The following is a 24392-nucleotide window of genomic DNA, read 5'->3' on the forward strand; positions in this document are numbered from 1 at the left end:
TTTTAAATTGTAAGCGGCGGTAGCGCGCACAAAAGCAAGCCATTCCACGAGCAGCGACAGGCCGTAAACACGCACTATCAGAATGCGACAAACAATGCATGACACACTACAGTAATGCATTTTCAGCTTAGAGTAACGAAAACACCTATAACAAAGAAAACGGCACTTATCAGATCAAAGCAAAGTAAGCAATCGATTCAAACGAGATGAAGCACGTGAAAAAGGAAGGGTACCCGTATAAATACGGCCGGAGCACCTGACACATAGCAATGGTTACCTGGTAAAGCTTAACTGCTAAGCTTATGACTCGAACCAAACTACTGTAGCTGTATAGTCATTCATTCGACCTAAATTGTGTTTCGTATTACAATGGACCAACTTTGTTTCGCTTTGGACGTGCGGCCTAAAACTTTTCTCTCCCCTTGAATTTTGAGTCTCAAATTTCAGGTGCGGCTTAGATTCAGGAAATTTTTTTTTCCTTGATTTCGAGTCTCATTTTTCAGGTGTGGCTTAGATTCGAGTAAATACGGTATATCTAAAGCTCATTTACAAGTTCCATTGGTGAGGATTCAAAACAGCTCCTGGTGATTAACACACCCTTTGGGTTGTATCTATATCAGTACCTCTTGTTTGATGCAGCTAGCGCCTGCGGTTTTTCAGCATTTTTTGGAACTATTGATGATGTCCATTCTGGGGTACATCAGCTATCTTGATGACATCATCATGACAGTTGCATCCATATGTGAACACTTACGCATCTTACCCTCATTGTTCCTGACCTCGCAGTCTACAGGTTTGAAGTGGAACTTGGCCAAGTACTACTTTTTTCAGCCAGCAATTGTGTATTTGGCATTTGAGCTTTCTCAGAATGGTGGGTAAAGCCTTTGAGTTATTATTTTATAGCTGTCACAACTATTCAGTGCCCTACAAATGTCAAAGAACACCAAGCATTTTTAGAGAAAATTGTGTACTGTCTATCATAAATTCATTCTGAGTACAGGCACATTAGCCCATCCTCTCCACCCCAATTACTCCGCAAGGACATTCCTTCTCAGTGGGCGGCAACCTGTGAACACACTTTCATTCTTTTGAAATCTAAATTACATTCTGCTTCTTGTTTCGTTACCTTTTGTCCTTGCCATCATGTGGTGTTGGCTGCAGACGCCTCCCAGTATGGGCTCAAGGCTGTTCTTGCACATCGCTATGAGGATGCTTCTGAATGTCTGATAGCTTATGCACCAAAACACTTAATTGTGCTCAGCAGCCGACCGCAGTGGTCTAACAGTTCTAGGCCCACAGTCCGGAATCGCGCGACTGCTACGGTTGCAGGTTCGAATCCTGCCTCGGGCATGGATGTGTGTGATGTCATTAGGTTAGTTAGGTTTAAGTAGTTCTAAGTTCTAGGGGACTGATGACCACAGATGTTAAGTCCCATAGTGCTCAGATCCATTTGAACCATTTTTTGTGCTCAGCAGCACAACTCCAAAGTTGAAAAAGAAATGCTTGCTATCGTCTATGCCCTCAAAAAATTTAATGTATTTTTGTATGGGCCTTTGTTTCCCCTCATCACAAGCAACAAGCCTTTGGTTTCATTGGTTAATCCTTCTGCTTCATTGCCCAACAGGGCTGCATATTGCCTCCAGCATTGGGCATTTCTGTCTTGCTGCAAATATGAAATACATTTACAGCCTACAACGCAGCCCGCCAACGTTGATCTACTGTCCTGGTTCCTGATGGGGCTGGATCCTACTTTTGATCAGGACGAACTCCTTTGTTTTCTCTTAGATGTTGAGGCACAACATGCAGTGGAAGGTCTCCCTATTAGTCTTTCGGATCACAGCTGCTGTTACTGCTGATCCAGTTTCGCCCAGGTTATTAACCTTGTGGAGCATGGTTGACCACACAGACCTCCAGACAGGTCTTCTGATTCTGTATGTAACTATTTTGCCCTCCGTCACTGCCTGTCAGTGTTTGAAGTTATTGTTCTCTTAGCTATGGATGGGCTGTCACCCATGAGTGTGATCCCAGCAGCTCTCCAGCAGTATGTACCTCAGCTCCTACATCGGGAACATTGGTAATTGGTTGTCAATGTCTTCCCAAAATTTTCGTATGTTGTCCGTTGTTTTTGCCACGTGAGTCCACGGCTGTGCCATTTCCATCCCTACTCACCAGTTCCAGCCCAAAATCTCCTTTAGCTGCTGCCATCATCATCCACAGGACTCAGGACTCACTGCAGACACTGTGGATGTGTCATTGGTCATCTCAATGCCTGCATCGGAGGAGCACCATTTTCCCAAGGGAGAGAGTTGTTATAACCTTGTATATCATACCTGGATATGTACTGCACGCATGGCTGCCGGCGCACTAGATTCAAACACTCCACATCAGCATCTGTGCGGGCCGGCCTCCAGAGGCTGCCTGTAATTTGTGCACATAGCACGGCACATGCTTCATTGTCTGCTGGAACTCTTCCCTGTATAAGGACAGTGTGGCAGACACTTGTCCTCAGCTGTACTCTACTGCTTTGTATTGTTACTATGCTTGTGTTTACGTAAATGTATATTAATAAACTCTTGTCTTTGGTGGCCACACTATTTATCATTCATTATGGCATAAAGTGGTTACAATGTTGGGAAGTTGCAAATATTTGTCTTCCATTAGAACTTCCTGGCTACCAAATTCAGTATCTTTTGAACATGCTTCACTATATTATTCAGTACTTGATAAGAGTCTGTGACAATTATACTCATATCATATTCAAAGAATGTAGCTTTCAGGGGTATATGCTATAGTTAAAGCAAGTTATTAATAAATGTCAGGAAGAGAATTGATCTTAGTATGAAACCATGAAGAACTCCACATGTCACAGTTGAGTATTAAATTATTCCCATTATGTGAAAACAGCCCATGTTCCAGAGGAAAAGGTCCTAGTGAAACATCAAACTGAGTCAGATGCTGATGATGTGTTAGTGTAATAACTGTGAGGACTATTATTTGAGGCTGGCCAGTGTGGCCGAGCGGTTCTAGCCACTTCAGTCTGGAACCGTGCGACCACAATCCTGCCTCGGGCATGGATGTGTGTGATGTCCTTAGGTTAGTTAGGTTTAAGTAGTTCTAAGCTCTAGGGGACTGATGACCTCAGATGTTAAGTCCCATAGTGCTCAGAGCCATTTGAACTATTATTTGAACCATGAGCCTCATGCTGTGATTTCCCTGTCTTCCATAAACAGTTAGATCCAATTCGTAGAGGTTTGTAAATTGCAGGGCTGTATGCTTCCACTCTTGGTTATATAAGCCCATCCTTTTGCCTCTGTATATTTCTGTAGTGTCCAGTGTTAGGTGTTCACCAGGATGTAAAAGTACAGCCATATGATTATAAATTACATGAAGACTTAGTTTGCTATATATCAGGAGGAGCTTGCTGACAATAATGGTGAGAATAGTAACTGCTGTGTATTTGGCCGACAGCATGTACATAAAATATGATTTGATGAAATGTAAAGCATGCTGTGTGTCAGTTAATTGTCAAATTAAATTGTTTGAAACTTTGTATTAGGAAGGATTTAATTTAGCCAACCTACTAGTTGCTTCAACCAAAGTGTCTATAATCCAAAAAAAAAAAAATAAAATAAAATAAAATAAAATAAAATAAATTGCATATTTCACTGCAGTGTGTGTATACTCTGTGCTTAAGTACACTCTTAAGTACTTTAATAGGATGCACCTGGCTTGTAGCTATCCAGCGCCCCCTTTCTCTCATGATGCTGGTGACACACTGCAACATGGACTCAATACAACACCAAAAGTGTTGGGAACTCTCCAAATTCATGACTGCCTACAAAAAGCAGTACTGGTCAGTGCTGGGTCCAAGGTGTGCACATCTTGTTCGCTCACATTCCAGAGGTGCTCAATGGAATTGTTGTCAGATGTAATGTGGGGCCTCCCAAGTACAATCATGTTCTTGGTGAGTTCCTTGAACCATTCTGATGGACTTCAGCAGTGATGCATTGCCACGCTGAAGGACAGATCACCTGTAGTATATTGTAGGTGAAAACTGATGCATGTGATTGGACAATGGGTTCTGTATTGTTTACCTGTGAGAAACAATGGCAGATATATTTGGAGCTGCATATTCTCCTCACTGAACGTCTTCCACATGAGAAGTCCACCATCTGTCTGAAGAATGTGCTGTTGGTAAGCAGGATGCATTGTCTCCTTACATTTTCGGGGTACTCTCATGCCAACGTCAGCATGTAACACTGTGTACTTTGATTCATGAATCCAGGTAACATCTTTTCATAGTTCGAGGATCCAGTAGCAGTGTTTCTATGCTCATGTTAAATCAGCGTTCCCAGTTAATGTACACAGGTACATATGTAGGATGTGAAATTCTGTATCGCTGTTCATGGGGTTTTGTTAGACATTAATTTAGCAAGTGATTTGTTTGACAGTGACCTATCTACTCTGCTGTTACACTATATGATAGCTTATGACAATCCCTGTCACCAACGCATTGTTGTTCATGGCAGTTGAATCTTGTAGTTGCTGCTTTGTTCGAGTTAAGATTCTCAAGGTACATCCTTGACAAAGTGTCATGTAAAAAGCAGGTTGCCTGTATCATGTCATCCAGCATGCAACTGTCTTCTCTCTTTCAACATTACCACTTGCGTACTTGTTGTAAAACAAATGAAAAATTCAAAATAGGCTGTAATATGCAATGGCAGCAAATTAATTATAAAGTCCTAAAATGAAGTATGCAGTGTAATGCTAGTGTTATATGCTGTAAGAATACATCTTTGCCCATTTACAGGCTGTTGTTGAGTCAGTTTGTACGAGGGTCATTCAATAACTAAAGAGACAAATTGATCTGGACAAAAAAGCATTTATTTTTACAAAACAGTACTTTTTTTGCTTTTCAATATAAACCCCTTGAACATTTATGGACTTGTTCCAATGGGCTACAAGCTTTATTCCGGCTGCAAAGAACTCTATATCTTGATGTTTGAACCAATTTCCTACGATCTTTTTCATGCCCTAATTGTCCTGTAACCTCTTCACATGTAATGCCTCCGTCAGTGCACCAAACAATTGCAAACCACTAGGTGCTAAATCAGGAATGTAAAGGGGATGATGCAGTACTTCCCAGCCCAGCCCTGTTTGTTGATAGTTTCACAGGTTAGTTGAGCAATATGAGGGCATGTGTTGTCTTGCTGGAGAATCTCACCTCTCCTCTGAGATCCACGTCTTCTCTCTTTCATGGCTGGCTTCACCTTGTTTAAAAGCAAATCCGAATAGTATTGGCTGTTCATTGTATGCTGCTCTTTGAGATAATCACAAAAACTGGACCTTCAGCATCCCAAAACGCTGTTAACATAACTTTTCATGCTGATGCTTGGGTTTTGAATTTTTTCTTGATGGGTGAGTTGGTGTGCTTCCACTACATGCTTTGTTTTTTTGATTGTGGCTCATAATAATGAACCCAAGTTTCACACAAGCTAAAATTTTGTTGAGGAGGTGCTCACGTTCTCTTTCATAGTGCTCCTTTAGCTCTGTGCACACTTTCAACCTTGTTTCCTTCTGTATCCACGTGAACTCCTTTGGGACTCATCTTGCACTTGTTTTGCAGTACTTCAGCTTGTTACAGATAATGCTATGAACTGTACCAGTATTAACTTGAACCTTATCAACTATCATTTCCACAGTCACATGGCAGTCAGCACGAATAATGTCATCAATTCGACTCTTCAAGTGAGGGAGTTGAAACTGCAACTGATCAGCCAGAACGTTGTTTGTCAGTCACTGGGTCACGACTATTTTTGCAATTCTCTACCCACTTGTAAAAATTTGCATGATTCATACAATCTTCACCATAAACTTTAGACATTCTACAGTATATATTCACGGGTTTCTCGCCTTCAACAAGTAAAAAACGAATAACAGAACATTGTTCAACTAATGTGGATGTTTCAAGCAGACTCACCATCTTGAAATGTATTTTTGAGGTTATAAACAGAACAATGCTGATACATCAGCTGATCAGGGCTCATCTCACTGATACCATTTTAAAGCCATAAAAGCACCAATTGTGCCCTACTAACAGTTTTTTCCCGAGACCAATTTGTCTCTTTAATTATTGAATGACCCTCTTAACATAAATTTGTTCAGCCTGTTTTGTTCCCTTTGTAATGTACATATTATTTTTTTCAATCAAAGAGTGTCATACTGTGTGCACAAATGTGCGCTATCACTCGTCATCTTGGTCCCAGCCAAGTTCATGATGACTACATTGCGTACACTCTCTCTCTCTCTCTCTCTCTCTCTCTCTCTCTCTCTCTCTGACTCTGCCCAGAAAAGTTTATATACTCAGAAAATTAACACTGAACACTGTCACTTGCTCGCAAACACTTTATGTGTTTGTTTTATGCCACCCATGATTAATATACTCATAATATCTGAAGTAACATAAAATCAACACTAAATGTTCTGTTTTTCCCCTGAAGTGCATACTATAGAGCATGGCAGAATGATGCTGTTGGCTGGAGTGTTACATTGTACACTGCCCCTTGTCACTGCACATTGTCCCAATATGTGTAATAAAAGATTTCATAGACATGTGCTCATCAAGGTCTGATAATTGCAATATTATTAAAAGGTAGAAATATCAGAGCAACATTAAATCAGGCTATAATCCATGTTTGCTTAAAAAATTAACTTATGAGAAATGCCAAATAAGTGCTTAGTTCCAGAGACCTGTATAGTGTCAACTTGTGCAGTGTTTGCTGCAGCTAGTGCAGTGTTTCCGTTTCAGTGCTCAGGCTGTGCACAGCACTGACCAGTGAAGGAGCACCCTCATTCTAGACAGACAATGTTAAATTGGCCATATGTCACAGCTGAGCAATTCTTGCTGGGAGGGTGGGATACACATGTGGCCAACAGGTAGATGAGTGATCACAGTCTCTTTAAATGAATGTACTTTGAGTGGTTTCAGTGGAAGAAAATCTGGTGACATACACATTTTACAGTGACATGGCAGAAATAGCTTGGCTTCCTCAGAATGAAAAGTTGCTTTGAACTTAAAACATTGGGAACAATTGAACTGAAAAACTAAATTAAGCATTTGAACACTTTGTTTAATTATGTAGTTTAGTTGAATCTAACACCTGTGGCATGTCTTATCAGATAATTGTCTATTGATAGAGGATACTGAGATTGGGCTGCTTATTTCGTTTATGTCTGTTTATCTCTTCTTGAATGAAAATGATTAAATCTTGCACCACATCTCTGTAAATGCATAGGCCCTTGTTCTCTAATGATTCCTCTGTTACATTCCACTGATTATAACAAATTTCACTGTAATTATGTTAGCGTCTGGTATAAAGCGAATATATATTCTCATAGGATTGTTTTGGAGGGAACCTACCTCAGACCACTTCATTTTGTATCAATAATCAATGCTTTGCATTGCACAGTTAAAATATGTGATGAACCACAGTGGAGAGTAAATGTGTAAGACGTGATGACATGTTGAAATCTCTCATTTGTGACAACATACAACCGTTTTACTAAATCAGGTTTGATGTTGATGCATGCAGCTTGGCTAATTGTGGCATTATAAATACCTTTGCCAGTATGACCTTCATATCTTTGGAATTTTTTAGTGGAAAATATCATACGTTGCCGTTTCCACCTGTACATTTAAGGAAAAATAAGGGTAATATAATGGTGGCCCATGTACTTATTTGTTCAACCTTCTATTGTGAATTCACTACTACCTCCCCATAGTGCTGACAATTCTTCAGTCAAATCTTATGATTGTGCCTCTTGCAATTATTATTTCAGTGCCTAGCACTTGTTGCAGGGGTAGGGGTAGCAATTTCTTTGCATTGACACATCCAAAAGAAGCACCAACATTTTCGGCAGCCTTTACCACATTTATTAGTCATCTCCCTTCAGTGGTGTAAATAACTGCCAGTCTGGTGCATGGAATTTGACAGGTGTCCCTGTAATTCTCTTTTTCTTTTGTGATGATGATATAGAATATCTGTGGGTCAGAAAAAAAGGCAGTAACTGCAAAGATTGCAAAAATTTTACCTTTATACATATATTTACTAAAGATGCTCTAAAGTGTCTTAGTTTGTGCTCAGGCTGCTGCACTGCTATTGCTCCCCAGACTTTCACATCTGTGCTTTAACAAATGTTTTATACCATTTACTACACCTCACTAATCAGACAAATACACCAAAGTATTTATCTCGTACAAGATCCATAGATTTGAATATGTTGTGCATCATTGATGTAATTGTATTTGTCTTCAGTTAATGCCAGTTTCTATCTTTTCACTGATGGAATCACTACTTTCTTTAACTGGCACCTAGAGATATATACAGAGATGTAAGTATTAATTACAGAATTCCACAGAGGTGATCATTAGCACACTCAGAGATGTGTAAGAACATTTTGTTTTTGCAGTGTCTTCATAGGTACTATTCCCAAATGTGTAGCAGGCTGCAGTACTGTGCACAGGGCACTTCTTGACTCCCTGTGTTTGCTGCGTGAATCTCTCATCACAAAACCCTTATGTACTATTGTAAAACATTTGTATTACAGCTCAGGTACAGAGCTCAATGAAAAACAACACACTGAAATGTGGTAGGACTCTGTTTTCATGGTTTGGCAGCTACCCAGCCTCCAGTGATGATGATAAGAAAGGGTTCTCGGTGGGACAGTGAAAAACTGTATGAAATACTGCCACTGAGAAGAAGTTTATTTGTCTTGTCCTATAAAATAGCTGCAGTTATCCCTTTTGCTTTGTTAGAATTTAAGTTCCTTAAAATAGATTTTTTCAGACATAAAAATAACCAAAGGGATTTTAGCGAATAAAAGTGGTATGTATTGTGGTGAACCACATTTTTCTTTGAAATAACCTTTGCAAAGTGTTCTGACATTATAAAACTTTTTTTATGCACTATTTTTTTATTTAGTTTTTAGTGTGTTAGTCAGCTGCTTCTGTTGTTGTTGTTTACTGTGATGACAGTTTGCTTTGATGTTCTATAGTTCAGACGGTGTAAGTTGACCCATGACAGTTGCAGTGGGCTGTGTGCAGCAGCTTTGCAGACCTACCTCAATGAATAATGAAACGTGATTTTGTAAACATCTCTTATGGCAATGCCCCAGTGTTGTGAAGGTGCTGTAGATGGCTACTGTTTTTGCCTGCAGCCGTTACCACTTCGCACTTCAAAATTGGCAACAGCCCTGCAAGCTGTTAGGGATCTCCTAATCTCCTTACACTGCCTCGACCATAGGCTCCATTCTGGTTTTACCTTACTAACCATACATCCTTCACTGTTAGTTGCATTTGATTTGTCTGTGTTTTAAATGTACCCTCATTGCTCAGGTGTTGTGCATGTTTCAAATGTGACTTAAACAAAAAATTGCAAAATATCATTCAAGTTTTCCCCATAAAAAGTGCTCCTGATGTGATTTTGTGTGTAAATTGAAGATGAAGAGGTGAAGAAAGGAAAGGAAAGGAAAGGGAGGGGATCACTACTTTCAGCTGCATCGGGATATTATGCAGAATCAGCGGCGACGAGTGAAAATGTGTACCAGGCTGGGATTTGAGCCCAGGATCTGTGTAGTGGTTAATGCACCTACTTGGTAAGCAGAAGATCCTGGGATCAAATACCAGTCCGGTACACATTTTCACTCATCGCCGCTGATTCCGCGTAATGTCCCAAAACAGCTGACAGCAGTAATTACCTCCCTTTCCTTTCCTTTCCTTTTCTTTCTTCCCCTCTCTGCCTTCAATTTACATTTAATGTTTAATGGCTGCGGATTCTGCCTGATGTCTTTTTGGGACACGTCTGAGAGAACGGACACCACCCATTCGTATAATAATATAATGATATGGTTTTGACAGTTGATAACAAGCAGTGTATATTTTTTCTGTAATGTATGTGAAAAACGTTTCTTAATTTAACTTAAGGAGACTCAGGTAGGAGATATGTTTTGTTAATCCCAGGAAAAGTTTTACTGATTCTCAGGAAAAACACACAGTTCTGCTAACAACCATCTCTCACGATACGTTGAGCCCCATTCTTCTTTCCTTTTCTCTGTCACACTGTAGCTCCAACAATCTAATACAGTAATAATTATTATACTGCCAAACATAAATTAAGGGTAAAGGTGATAAAATGTATCGTAAAAAAAGGTAGGAAATCCTGGGCAAATGGTTTATTCATAACAGAATGATCATTGCTTCTGTAAGAGAAAACTGGTCAAATAAATGTTTCAGTTAGTTTGTATAAACAATACATATTGAAGAGGCAGATGCAAAGATAACCACAAATTGCATTCACCTCTGACAGACAATTATTCCAAAAAGCCTTATGGATATCACTGCCTCATTACATGGTGTTAACAGATGCTAAACAGTTCATTTCTTGTGTGTGTTCATTACATGTGGAAAGATCTTTGTTGCTCATTTAATGACTATGGAGAGAAGGGGAAGAGCCTTTACAAAGAACGTATTACCTTTTCATTGAAGGGTTAGGAGTGATGGCCCTGCTTGCCACTCCGTTAATATGATGATGTGCTCCTTCAACTATAGTTTGATTGAAAGAGCTCTTTGTGCTACTATCTTGTTGTATTATTTTTCCTATCATTCTTAGGTGATTCTGATGACATGGCAGTGCATTCATGTCATATTTTTCTTCTAATTATACCAGGTGGGTGATAAGATTGCCCAGGTTCTCATTTGAGATGACTAAATCTAGAATCATGCTCTCATGAAAATTAAGGCTCATCTGGTAGATTGACTGCCAAAGCTCTTGGGTCCAACACACAAATGCTCAGTTCCATTGTAAATAATCTCTTCTGTGTGCTGGGTAAGGAACACACAATTACATAAATGCATACGTGAACATATTTGGGATCAAGAGGAATATTTGATTTGAGTCATCAGCTTTGAGCACTAACATAATGTTAAAGGCTGTTTTAACATCACCTTTTAGTGTATGTATTAACAGTTTTGTTGTTAAGTGGCAAAGCCAAAGAATGTGAAAGCAAAATAATGGTGCTGTGCTGATAGACCAATCTGTAGTTTGACCTGAGGTCTAGGTTAGTTTGGAAAGTGACAGTTTGGTTGTGAGTTGCTGAAGACAATGAATTTGAAACTTAAAAAAAACCTGGTTATGGTGACAGACTGATCTTTCGATTAGATTGTTTGAAAAAATCGCCATTGATATCATATTATAGTCACCATGTTGTTTACGGCATTTGTCGCGTGTTTCCTTTGTCACTGGCCAAAGTCGGCAACTTACATCAAATATTCCTCTTTATCCTGTATTTGTTATACAGACTGCCTGACAGTAAACATAATGCCGAGACATCATTGGTTTGATATGACATACCAATTTCCTAGAGCACTTGTACAACTGTGTCATTCAATGTATGCCCAAAATTTTGTACAGTTAATATACCCTACACCCAGTTACATTAGACAAATGTCTTAAAAAAGACAAAACAGGCACATACTACTGTTATGATTGACACCGACATTGTTGTATTGCCAGTCTGTAAATCGTTCTGGACATCTGCGTCTCAATGAAATGGGATATATTGAATCTGAAATCCATCTTCACATTTAAATTAGATATCCTTTATCTAAATGGTCGTGTTAAACCACATTTGATACAGTTTCCTTCCCCATGATTCTTCTGCCTAGAATTTTGTGATAGCATAAACTGACAGCAGTGATGTAGGGGAAAATGAGAACATTATGGAGAACATAACACACTAGAATGAGATAGGAAGTCAGAATAAATGGAGACTGGAGGTAGGAAAGAAGATAAAAATAATTAATTTCTTGTCCAGTGTGAGGAGGAACATCTCAGCAACAGTTTCACAGCTGTTGTAATGGTTTTAAAGAAAATGTCAGCATCAGTTGCACTTTTTTTATTTAAAACCATGACAGTTTCAGCCTCAAGGCTATTACCTAGTGGTATCTGTCATGTGTCCTGTGTCCTCCCACGAAGTCTGACATATAAAATGAGCTCTTTGCTGGGCTGTGAAGGCACGAGGGATGTCTGCTGACTGCCGAGTCATCCTCTGCCTTGTGGCGTCATGCGGATGCGGTATTGAGGGACATGTGGCCAGCACACCCAGCCTTTATGCAGACTTTCCATATCATGTAACCCCAACTGCTCTGTCAAGCGGTTCCTCAATTGGCATCACAAGGCTGAGTTCACCCCATACCAGTCCTCCCACCAAGGAAAAAATCCTTCCTATACTGACCACTCAGCTACTGAGGCAGACCAAGGATGAGATATACCACTAGATAAATCACTTCGGGGACCAGACCGGTTGTGGTTATAAATAAAAAGAAAAATGCAACTGATGCAGACATTTTCTTCAAAATAAAAAAAATTAATATGCCATATTCCTAAGCCCTTGATTTCTAATGCAGTGGGGTTAGTGCAACAGCTTTTAAAGAATTACTGACTAGAAAGTAATTGACATGCTTTTTGTATTCTTCATACCAACATAAGACACTTACAGATAGGCTTACCATGTAGAAAAGGTGTGTTTTCATCAGCTGTAGTAAGTGAAAAATAGCAACTACTTACTCAATATTCAAATAATTTCATTTCTCAAGTGTGCTTGATATGACCAGTTCCTTTGGTTCAGGGTAAACATTACTGGGTGCCCAGTCAATAGCGACAGCTTGGGTTTAACAATTTGACAAGTTTATGTTAAATTTACAGCATTTGGAGAGCTTTAGTTTTTACTGAGATAAGACCTAACTGTAAAATATATTTCCACATTAATCGTTTCCTTTGAATTGCGTAAAACTGTAAATGCATTCTAATAATTGTGTTACTGACATTGAATTTCAGTCCATGAAACCAAGCATGTAGATAGAAAGACACTTTCAAACTAGAGAGATTGTGACACCCTAGTTGAAGCAAGCTGTTGACTGGCCACACTTTCTCAAATACAACTAAATTTTTTTTAGTATGCACTACATGTCTCATAAGCATTCTATATAGTTTTCATGTGAATGTTGTCTGGCTTGTCAAGGAAGAACTGTGAATGTTTGACTGCATTTTGATTGTAGTCTGTATCTTAGATGGGATTTGCACTAACTCATCTGTAGTTGCTGAATGTCCATTTTTCCCCTAAGATCTGGTTTGGCTGTAGAATTTTTAGCTTAATTTTTTGATAACCTTTTTCAGTACTGTGCATAATATATATTTTTCTGTAGTCTTCAATGATGGATCACAAATGGAGCTGTTTAACCTGCAAGGAACAATCCCTGTAAATTACAAGGGTGAGTTTATAACAACAGTAAGTTGCATGGAACACAATTGTTGCCCGTTTCGTTCTGTAATGTGATTTTAACATTTTTCATTTCATTACTAATTAATAGAAAAAAAGAAAAGGTCCTCTTCTCTTGGGAAGGAGAAAACTCACTCATCTGTGCAGGTATGTCTAATTATAAGATCTTTAATATTGCTTACACCGCATTTCTCATAGAATGTCTACTGTGCAGAGTAGCTTTTGTCCTTCTGACTTATAGTGCGTGTGTAGGGGGACAACTATTGTACAAAGCTGATGACTGTCTCTTTAACCCAAATATCAGCATTTTTTCCTGAGTTTAATGAGTGTCTTTCAAAAGAAACTTCCAGTAAATATGATTTTGTTGTTAGACAGAAACCAGCCATTGTATGTGATGTGCATTGCTTGGATTTCAACCATGTGCTCTTCTGTCTGTTGTCTGGCATCTACACCTCCGAGGAAACATGATAATCAGTGTGTGGGATTATAGACTTTCCCAGCATATACTATTGATGAGAAGCTCTTGGGTCTCCAGCCGTATTTTAGTGTTGAGATGCCGTGACATTTTGATACTTGTCATACTCATCATCTTTGCCAGAAGTTGAAGAGTATGACACTCATTGAAGTGTACACAGTATCTTCTCAACACTGCTGCCTGGCTGGAGACTCTAAAGCTTCTCAGTAGCATGATAATTAGTTCCTGCCTATTATCTCAAAAAACATTTTTAGTATTTCCCTAACATAGTTTCTGTTTTTCTCTGAGTCTTCGTGTTCATTATATAAAACAGAAAATCATCCCAAATGTAACAAAAGAAAATTGGAGGAGGGAGGTGGGCAAATTAAGTGGTTCATAGTGGCTAAAATGCAACTGTCTAACTTTTTCAAATACTTGCATATTTATTAGGGATTTGGGCATGAGCTAGTACATTTAACACATAAACCTACCCTTTCTGTTCACACTGCCCATTTTTCGAAATGGAGAGTTGTGAATCACACTGTTCTACAAATTTTCAAAAGTTGAATGTTATGGTGAAGAAAATTATCAGGAACTTCTTTACAACGCCGTCTTGCACCCAATACCTGGAATTCTCAGGGAAATTTATTTTTCAAGTTTGGGTAGCCACCCTGTCCTCATTTTTGTATATGTTCCTTTTGCATTAGTGGCATATAGCAGAGGAGTGCAAAGAAATTCGTTTCAATTTTGTAAAAGTACTGCTTTATCACTTTGCTCTCTGTAATGCAGACATACGACATCACAGTGTGCCCTTATTTAAATTACCACTGCTTGGGCAGGGAATGTACCACAGAAAATTGTACGCGTCTCTTAGTGGAAAGAGTGAGGCAACTGATAAATGATTGGAGTATGCTTTAAAATAGAAAGAGCACTTTCATTCAAATTTATTTATTCATAAGCATAATGTACAAAACTTTTCATTGTGTGCTATTTTTTTAAACATTCTTTGGGGTGCTCTGCTTTTTTCGTCATTTCATTTGAATTGTTTACAAATGAATCACTGTCATCATCAAAATCATTGTCATTCTTATTTTCACATAGAGATTCTTCTAGAAGTGCTACAGTCTCCCCCTCAGAAAGTTCTGTATGTAAAGGGCTAGCTACTTTGTACTGGCTAACCTTGAATGTAACAGTTACAACCTTTCTCTCAACACAACTGCTACAATTAGACACTTAGTTAGCAGAGGTATCCCAATATGGCAGTACAATGCAGCATTGATGCCTAGTACAGTCAGATTCAAGAATGGAGCATATGTAAGCAATGAAAAATTGTGCCGAAGGAGGCTTGGCATTGGAGTGGAAAACAAAATTCATAATCTTGAGTGCCACTTGCCATTGGCGTGGAAAGGGTTAAGACCTGTCTTCAAATCATCGATGAACAGTCACTGTTGATCAGGACTATGCTTTATATTCGTTGCCTCATCAGACCAATTAGGTCTTACAGAATGTTAAGCACCTCAAGTTTTAAAAAATTGCTCAAATTCTGTATTTCTAGTGCAAAATGCCGCTTTCACAGAGTTGTGCAGGTACTTCCACTGTTGTAAGTGTGATGCCAACAGTTCTGCCTTATTTTTAGGAAGTTCTAATCACTGATGAGGTCGTTGAGCTCCCCTGAAGTCTTGTGATCCGAGGATGGTTTGCTTGCAAAGAAGTTCGCATGTCTTGAAGATGATGGCAGTTCATCTTCGTATTCAGTTATGAAAGCGTGGTTCACAGAATCATTTTCTGCGGGTTCAGAACAGGAAGTTCTTTGTCATGAGGTACTAAGGTGAATTACAGAGGATATATTAGGGTACACAATCATCGATTTTATTTGTTTATAAGGTGAACCATACGGAAATAAGTCAGTAGTATGTTTGTTGGGCTCCCTCCAAATCATCGGGACTCCAAGCCATATGATGCCCTTTACTACTCATCCATGCCCATATTGGACAAACATGTAATGTAACATACATGTGGTGCCCATTTTTAATCCTGGTTCACTATCTTACAGCCAAAATACAAGAACAATGCCATTTTTATATAAAACATAACTGAACGCTTTCTAGAAGCAAATGTTACTTTAGCATAAATATAGCAGAAGTTATCTATATTATTTATGAGACTTCTTTTACTTTCCTGTATGTAGTAGATTGTCAGCTAGAAGTATACCGCAATACAAATATCTTGGAAGCAATTAGAGACACGCCAAAACAAGACTACCTTAAATAATACTTGCCACAATTCACTTGTCCGGCCACAGACTGCTGAACGTGTGATGGCCAAGTGCGCAGATGTAACCAGTTACATGGTGATACCTTTCCTATGAGAATGATAATGTGCTTAGGTAGTGAAGCAGATTGCTTATATATGGGATTCAGTGTTTTGTGATGAAAGAGCATAATTACAGGCAGTGGCTGTTATTCAAAAACTGGAGCTAACATGCAAATTGGAATGTCTGTTTTAAATTCAGGGACACCGAATTAACAAAGTTTAGCTCGTTTCATTTCCATAACGTGTTGTGTGTAGAACAGTGTCATTGTTGAGAGTAATACTATTCAGGATCCCAGTATGTATTCTGTTTGGTCTTCAAGGATATATGGCATTTTGCATGATGGGTGTGTATTGCACTCATGGTTTGTAGTGTGCCAGTTGCCAAAGTATCTAGGGTTTCTCTTCCATTTCGAGTTCTGCCTTTATGCACTGTTTGCATTTAAAACAGCTTTATATTGTTTTTTCAGCATTTATTCGATTGAGAGTAACATAATACTATTAAGACGGCTTCCAGTTAAAGTTGGTAGCAGCACTAGTAATGTTTTTGAAAATACAATAATAATAATAATTTACAATATTAGGAAAAGGATAGATTGCTACTCACCATAAAGGTGACTCGTTGAATTGGCAACAGGCGCAACGAAAAGACTGTTACACATTATAGCTTTTGGCCAAAGCCTTCTTCAGCAAAGAATACACACACATATTCACACAAACAAGCCCACCTCACTCACACGTGACTACAAGGACTGGCTGCTCTGACCAGAGTTTCCATTGCATAATAATAATTTAGTCACACTAAAAACAGTGGAGAAAAGCTGTGAAATGAAATCTTTCTTGTAGAGGCTATTTCAATGTCTCGAGTAATGTTGGTTGTGAATGAGAAGAAAAGCTGTTGGAATATTAGATACCTGATAAAGTACATAGTTCTTGAATTTTCCAAAGTTATAGTTTCTCTGTAATGATGTGGTAAACATAAGCAAGCAGCAGGCAAAAAGAAAAGAGCCATAATATGTATTGAAAAGCTAATGTGGTGTGTGATGGTGATATTCAAAAGAGTGCAACAATGATATTACTTGTAAATTAACTTGTTCTGCCCAGTTAGATTTATTTATCCATAAAGGTTGCTGTATTGCCTATAAATTAAAACTGTTGGTGGTTATGTTGAACTGGAACACAGTAAATACTGTGTAATTGCTAAAAGCAGGTAGAGTGTTTTTATTTGTCTGGTTTTGTCATGCCATGTTAGGGTTTTTCCCTGTATTATGAGTTACGTTTCCTGGGACATGAACTGTGATGTATTGTAATATTTTACTATTAACACTTTGACAAATTTGTTTTCTTTCGTACCTAAAATAGAAGTTTCATAAAAATTGTTTCAAAGTTTGTATACAATGTGGAAGAAATGTGAAAAATAATGAATCTCAACACAAACTGTAGCGGATGATGAATAGTATTCATATTAGTATGAACCTTCATCAGAAAATGACTAAGGACAGTTCTCTCTAGCTGTACAGAACATAGTTAAAATCCAGTGTTTTATTACAATCATTCCTTTAATATACAATAACAACAGAAATCAGCAGCTGCAGATGTTATACCAGCTGGCTTGGAATCTGTAAAGGTAGAAGTACCTGTTCATGACTGCAAAAGTCAGGCACTACTGTACAACATTCCATTCAAAAATCCACTACGCCTCTGAAAAGAAAATGTCCCAAGATCATCTCATTCCATGCTAGTAAACGTTCAATCCATTACTCTATAATATTGTCATTATATTATTTAAAGTGAGCTTTAAATGACTGACAAGTGGAAGCAAAATCTACTGGTGTTTATCTTCAAAGGTTAAAGCTAACGTGTGGAACCTTATTCACTCTGCATTCGACTTCTGTTCTAGCTTAAGAATTCATTCTGCATTCAGTTTCTGTTCTGTCTTACGGATTGTGAAACAACATAATGCATATCAGTAATGTATCAACTAAAATATACCTTGGGAACATTGTGACAGTAGCACAGCGATATGGTTACACAGTATGCAGAAAAATGTTTATGGGCTGAGGGTTACACTTAGCCACAAGGCGAAGGCTGTAATGGGGTGTGACACCCTTACATAGCAGTATAGGACACCTAGTGGCTCCATGTACTGCAGATTAGGTTTTCCAGCTTGGCTTATAGTAATTCCTTTCATTTCTGGGCAACAAACAACTAATCAGCAGCAGTCTGTGGTAGGGTGTTTAAAGAGTCACATTTTTCAATATAGTCTCTACTTTGCATGTTAATTGAAGGTCAAGGAGTTTTTTGGCCATTCTAGACATGTGATGTCATTTTCCATGTATTAGTCCATCAGGTGAGGCATGTGTGATTGTGTATTATGTTTCATGTTTCATCTGATGGACCCCAGCTCTATGTGCACTCCAAACACACACACACACACACACACACACACACACACACACACCATTATGGAAAGTTTTCCCTATAGACCACAACTGTCACGTAACCCCTAGGAAACATATATATGATCTTAACATGCAGCATCCCAAGACTTGAACACCGGTATTGCCATATTGATCTTTTTCCACGATATTGAAGGTGTTGAAACTTTTTAATTAGTGTGCCCGAACAGCAGTCGAGACTCAGTCGTGATGCTGGACAACTACTTATCCATAAACACAACACTGACCCACTGTTTCTGTCTCTCCCCACAGTGGGCAAGAAATCAGATTATCTGAACCATGTACTGCATTCCTATTAGAAGAATGCAGTTGGTAGGCTGCAGTGCACACATATGACTTTTTGAAATCGATAATACATGTGATGTGTAGCTTGGAAGCTGCTGTGAAGTCACTTCCTGGGTAGGTGCTCTATTGGTCGGCTTTCTTGGGCTCTTAGGGCAAGCTATATATTATGGCACTGGGTTGTAGCAAGGCCTAATGAGCCACATATCATTGTTGATTATTTTCTTCCTCTGGCTTCTTTTCCACAGGCATAAACTGATGCTGCCTGTAAAATTGAATTTCCAATACACCAGATGCTGATTGTGACTGGTTTTTTATCTGGCAGTGATCCAGCCACACGTAGTTCACTAACAACCCTACTTCCCTATGACGATTCAATACTGTGTGCCAAATGTGCACAACACACCTTAGAACTACTATATCAAAGATTTTTGCCCAAATATGCTATTGCGGGCATACTAAGTAATATCATAATGGCATATTTATCACCTGTTTCCATGTCATCCTGCCACAGTTTAATCTGCACAGTGTCACCATGGAACAGTTACTTGAACATATTATAACTTGTCTACTTGACTGTAGTTGTGATGCATTGTGAGTGAGTAAAATATACACCTTGGCGCCCATTATGAGGGTTAGTATTACACAGCAGTTTCTCTGTATGCTTGCTGCAGTCATAGATTGTTTTGGTGAAATTTGTTTGCATGTTTGCTCTGCTAGTAAAGTAGTGTGTTCATATTCACCTTATTCTTCTTTCCCTGTTATGTTTCACTAGAGCTAGATGTTTCTATGTTTCTGGTTGTGTGTGTGTGTGTGTGTGAGAGAGAGAGAGAGAGAGAGAGAGAGAGAGAGAGAGAAGAGAATGTAGTTATCTTCTTCCTCTCTTTCAGTGTTCACCTTCCCTTCCTGTCAGCAGTTTCATCTTCTACCTCATACTTACAAATATATTAGGTATTTGAAGTGTAATTTAGAAAAGAGAGGAAAGTGATAAAGTGCTTAAGCACTGGATTTGCATTAGGGAAGAACTAGGCTTTTGAACATTATTCCACATCCTGCTGAATGGGTCAGAGAAAAGGCAATTTTGGTGCACTGATTACATAACTGCATACCAATTTGGATACTCTAGATCTGTGAACCTTGCGTTATTTGTGAGCTTTCATACATCCATGATATATTATTTTAAAGGGCTATGAGGTATTGCATCTCAGTCGGATAATCTCATTTGAACAGCGTTCTATTTTTCAAAGTCAGTCAGTCAGAGAAACACCTGATTTTATGTTAAGACTAATGAAGCTATGCTGCAAGGAGCCTATTTAACTTCCTAAGATAATACTTTACTTGCAAAGTCAATAAATTTTATTTCATCTGAAAGTGGCAGGGACATCAGGTTCGTTCTTTGTGTGAAAAGAGAGAATGATCGTGGGGCTCAATGTAACCACAGGTTCCAGGATCCTGCAAACACCAAGGATTGTATGAAATGAGAATGACTATAGATAATGACTGAAAACGAAATATGGATAGATCGTAGGACTTGGTCGCAGGTGAATTGGTGTGGCTGGGAGGAATAGGTGAACACTCAATTCCAGAACACACTGGCAGAGGGTCAACCTACAGACTTAAGAATCTTTGGATTGAGATCCATCTTTACTATGTTATTTAAATTCCTTGTTTGTTCTAGAACGTTCCAGATGATCCACAAGAACTTAAATTTACCGTTTGTGTGTAAATGCTGTATATAATTTAATGTGGAGTGAATCAACTCGGAGCAAGAATATGAGCTCCTGTGCTTGTTTCATTTTTCTTGCTTCACTGATAATAAATTAGGACTTTGTAATTCAGATTAGAATATAGTGAATATCGCATCCCTGAGGGACTTGTGATGCCTTGTTACTTTATGTCAGTAGTCTTCATTTGCGTTTATGTAAAGTGCAGTGTACATTCTTTGAGAACAAAAGTGTTACAGAAACAACTGGTACAAGTTAATAAGAAAAAGGAGAGAAATGAATAGTAAGCAATATGTATATATTTCTTACTATTGTGATACCTCATGCAGTAGGCATATGTCAAGAAAGCAGACTATTACATTATAGATAGGGAATTATTAGAACAGTCGTTATTAAGGTGTTGATAATCACTGTCTTTGTTGATGGCTGATTAGTAACTTAATGTAAAAGTTGCTTTTATGTGTGTGTGGTGTGCCCATGGCAGACATTGTAACAGAATCTGTGTTATATTTGGGATTCATTCTGTGGATTAATTTCAGTTTTCTCAAATTCATTCTTGCTGTGTAAATGTTAGTGGATAACTTGTGAATATGTGTGTTTTCTGTATGACACATACTATTCACATGCACTTAAGCTTTTCTTGTGTAGCATTTACTGATAATTTTCTCATAGTGATTTCCCTTTGTCATTTTCATAAAAGTTTTCTCCAATGGTCTTACGAAGAATCTAGTGCATCTTAGTGGAACAATTCCTGTCCGCTTTAAAGGTAAGTTTCTTTTTATCTTACGTTGTGTGCACAATTCTTCCTGCTTTCACTTACGCAAAAATCATTCCAATAAATAACAGCTTTTCTACATTTCAAGAAAGTTGTTCTCACAGTAATGTACATTAATACAGAATATTAAATTACTCTGCAAAAATAAAATGTTTTGGTTATACAAGGTTGAATTGAAAAGTGGTGACCACCTATTTCTTTCAAAGTAAGAAACATAAAAGGAAATATGTTGAATACTGCTGAGTACAATATTGTCCTGATGGAATGGCGAAGCATAATACTTTTATATTGAATGCATTATCTGGTTACTCTGTAACACTAATATTCTGGATTGAAATATGGTGTGAAAACTTTTCAAATCACCCTTGAAAATCTTCTTGACCTCTGTATCTTGTTTTTAATTAGTTTGCAATATTTTGTTACACTGTTACTAAGCAGAGGTATGAGTAACTGAGTTCGGTTAATTATCTGCTAAAGAAAATTAAAGGGTGAGGGGAGGGTGGGGGATGTTAATCATAGTAAGTGATCTGGTGAAAAGTCAAAGGATTTTTTTTTTTTTCTTCAAGGGCAGCAATTCACACAGAGACAGAGGTTAGCAATATATGCAAAAGTGGCTGTTGAGATATATGTGTGTAAGATGTTGCAACAGTGAGAAGTTGGGAGGAGGAGAAATAATCTCTTGTGTGGATTTTATAACACTTGCCTTCCTGTATCTGTTTAAGTGTTCAGCAATGAAACTGAAAATTAATAAGCTAAACAAGGAAGAAGAGGTCATTCCATATCAAAACATGCAATAATTCAAGGATTTGTAACCCTGTTTCTGAGATTTTCACAAAACTTTGCACATTTGCTTGTATCATAGGAACTAGTGCAAAATCTTTTTGGTCTCAGACTACAACTTTATTTTATATCAAATTTTAAATGTAGTTGTATTCTGACAACTGGGCTCTGCAAGAATGTCAATGCAAAATAGTACTTATCTACATAAATGCCCACAACTCAGGTGTCTATGAAGCTTTTGACTTGGAATTTTTTTTCAGAAGTTAAGTAAGGCATATAGTTAACAGATATCAAGTTTTGAAGCAATAAAGTTACAAAAAATTTTTTTAAAATATTAATGTATGTCAATTTTCGATTTCAGAAAAATTGCGAGGACATGGAAAATTACTTATATCACATTTCTCCAATCTGCTTGGAACCTAATTTTGGTCTTAAATAATCCCCTAGATTGTAAGCTTTTTAATAAAATAAAAATTTGAATGGGTCTTCTGCTAATTGACAGACATATCTGAAATCGAACTACTTTTTGCTGTGATGGGAAAGGGTCATTTTAAGTAAGTTCATCCACTCATTGTCTCACTGCCTCTGATGCATTGGTACCAAATTAGCATATTGAAATATAACTCATTCTTGGTAGGCAAGTTAACTTTAAGTGTGAAAATTTATTTCCTTTCATTTGACTAATTCAGTAATTTTGAAAGACTGTAATATATATGTTTTATGTGTTCCGCCAGTCACCTGCTCACAGTGATAAAAAAGTGTTCTTAGACAGCAGTAGCTTGTTTGAAACCTTATAGGCATGAAAACAATGCAACAATTGCTGAAATTCATAGTTGAGAATAACTAGTATGCAACAGTTAGTCTATTTGGCCTCAGTTGCTCTTTGTCTTTCTATGAGACAGGTCATATGTGTTTCTGGTGTGGCCCTATCATTCCAATTGTATAATATATGTTTTAAGTGAATTAGTGCTCAGTTAATTACAATGGAAAATGTGAATTTATGCACTAAAAACACCATGTCATTTGACAACCTGTACCTTAGTAAAAAGTTAACAAAAAACAGAAGAGCTGAGTGAAGACCAATGAGATTTGATATTGCCACGATCCCATGTAAGCTTTCCACAAGATCAAGAAAGTGCTATCATATGTGGAAATCATCAAAGAACTTGTGATCCTTCCAAAAAACACAGAAAAACAGTTAAAAAATCTTTGAGTCAGTTTGCTTGTCTTTGTCAAAACATTAAGTGCTAAAAGGATCTATGTAAAACCAGACCAAAAACTGTGCACAACATGTAAGATTTGTGAACGGAAAACTGACATCAGTGATAAAAACGAAAGTGATGTAGATGACCCGGAGGTGACATTTCACAAATCAGTACTAAAAAGTCGAAGTATTGAGGATGCAAACAAAAGTTTACATGATTTGGAGTGCTCTTCCTCAAAACTTCACTCTATTCCAAATTACAGCAAGGCTTCATATGGCAAAAAGAAGCTAGAAAAAGCAAAGCATTTTTTTGAAAGAAAAGTGTGCCAAGCATTAGATTCTGACAGTAGAGAAGAAAAATTTGAGGATGAAGTTGTTAAGAAAGCCAAAGGTTTTGATGCCATGATATTGTTAATGAAAGAAAAATTGGTTAGTGTAAGAGTATCTGAAAAAAATTCATATTTTAACTTTAGCTCCACTGCCTTGGTCAAAAGAAAACATAATGTCAGAATTCAATGTTAGTGAGTACCTGGTTCGAGAAGCAAGTGGTTATTTGATCAATTCCTAAACCAAAAAGGGGGAAAGTTATTGCTGATGAAGGGGTAAATATTGTCACGGATTTTTACCAAAATGATGAATATACTCAATGTTACCAGGAGCAAAGGACAAAGATAGCATTCAGAAGACTGTGTATATGCAAAAAAGACTCATCCTTTGCAGTTTAAGAGAACTGTACTCTTCTTTTTTTCACTAAGACTGAAGTGGTGTATTTTAGCTGATGCTGCCGGTGCTCATTCAGTTGTGTGTGTGTGTGTGTGTGTGTGTGTGTGTGTGTGTGTGTGTGTGTTTTATCCACCATAATGTAAAACTTCTTTTGGACCTGAAACACATTGAAGAAACACACAAAGAACTTATAAAATTTCTTTTATGTGATTCTGAAAACTACGATTGCGTGCTTAATCACTGTGATAATTGTTCCAGTGATGACAAACTGTCCAAATTATTAAACCAGAAATTAGCTTACATAGATGCTATTGGTGTAATTGAGTTCAGCCAGTGGATAAACACA

The 24392-nt window shown here is 37.9% G+C and overlaps 1 protein-coding gene across 4 annotated transcripts in view; it reads left to right on the forward strand.

The window, feature by feature from the left end:
* LOC126184835 (tumor susceptibility gene 101 protein) overlaps window positions 1-24392 on the forward strand; it is a 157710-nt gene that overhangs the window by 39729 nt on the left and 93589 nt on the right. Inside the window, exons 4-5 of one of the 4 annotated variants that reach the window (XM_049927428.1) lie at window positions 13262-13327; window positions 21265-21330. The exons of 1 other annotated variant lie outside the window; for it this stretch is intronic. In XM_049927428.1, coding sequence (XP_049783385.1) covers window positions 13262-13327; window positions 21265-21330 — 132 coding nt within the window. The remainder of the gene's footprint in view (window positions 1-13261; window positions 13328-21264; window positions 21331-24392) is intronic. 2 more of the 4 variants (XM_049927439.1, XM_049927448.1) reach the window with 2 other exon arrangements.

This window comes from Schistocerca cancellata, chromosome 1 (assembly GCF_023864275.1).
Source record: "Schistocerca cancellata isolate TAMUIC-IGC-003103 chromosome 1, iqSchCanc2.1, whole genome shotgun sequence".
In the NCBI taxonomy this organism is placed as follows: Eukaryota; Metazoa; Arthropoda; class Insecta; order Orthoptera; family Acrididae; genus Schistocerca; species Schistocerca cancellata.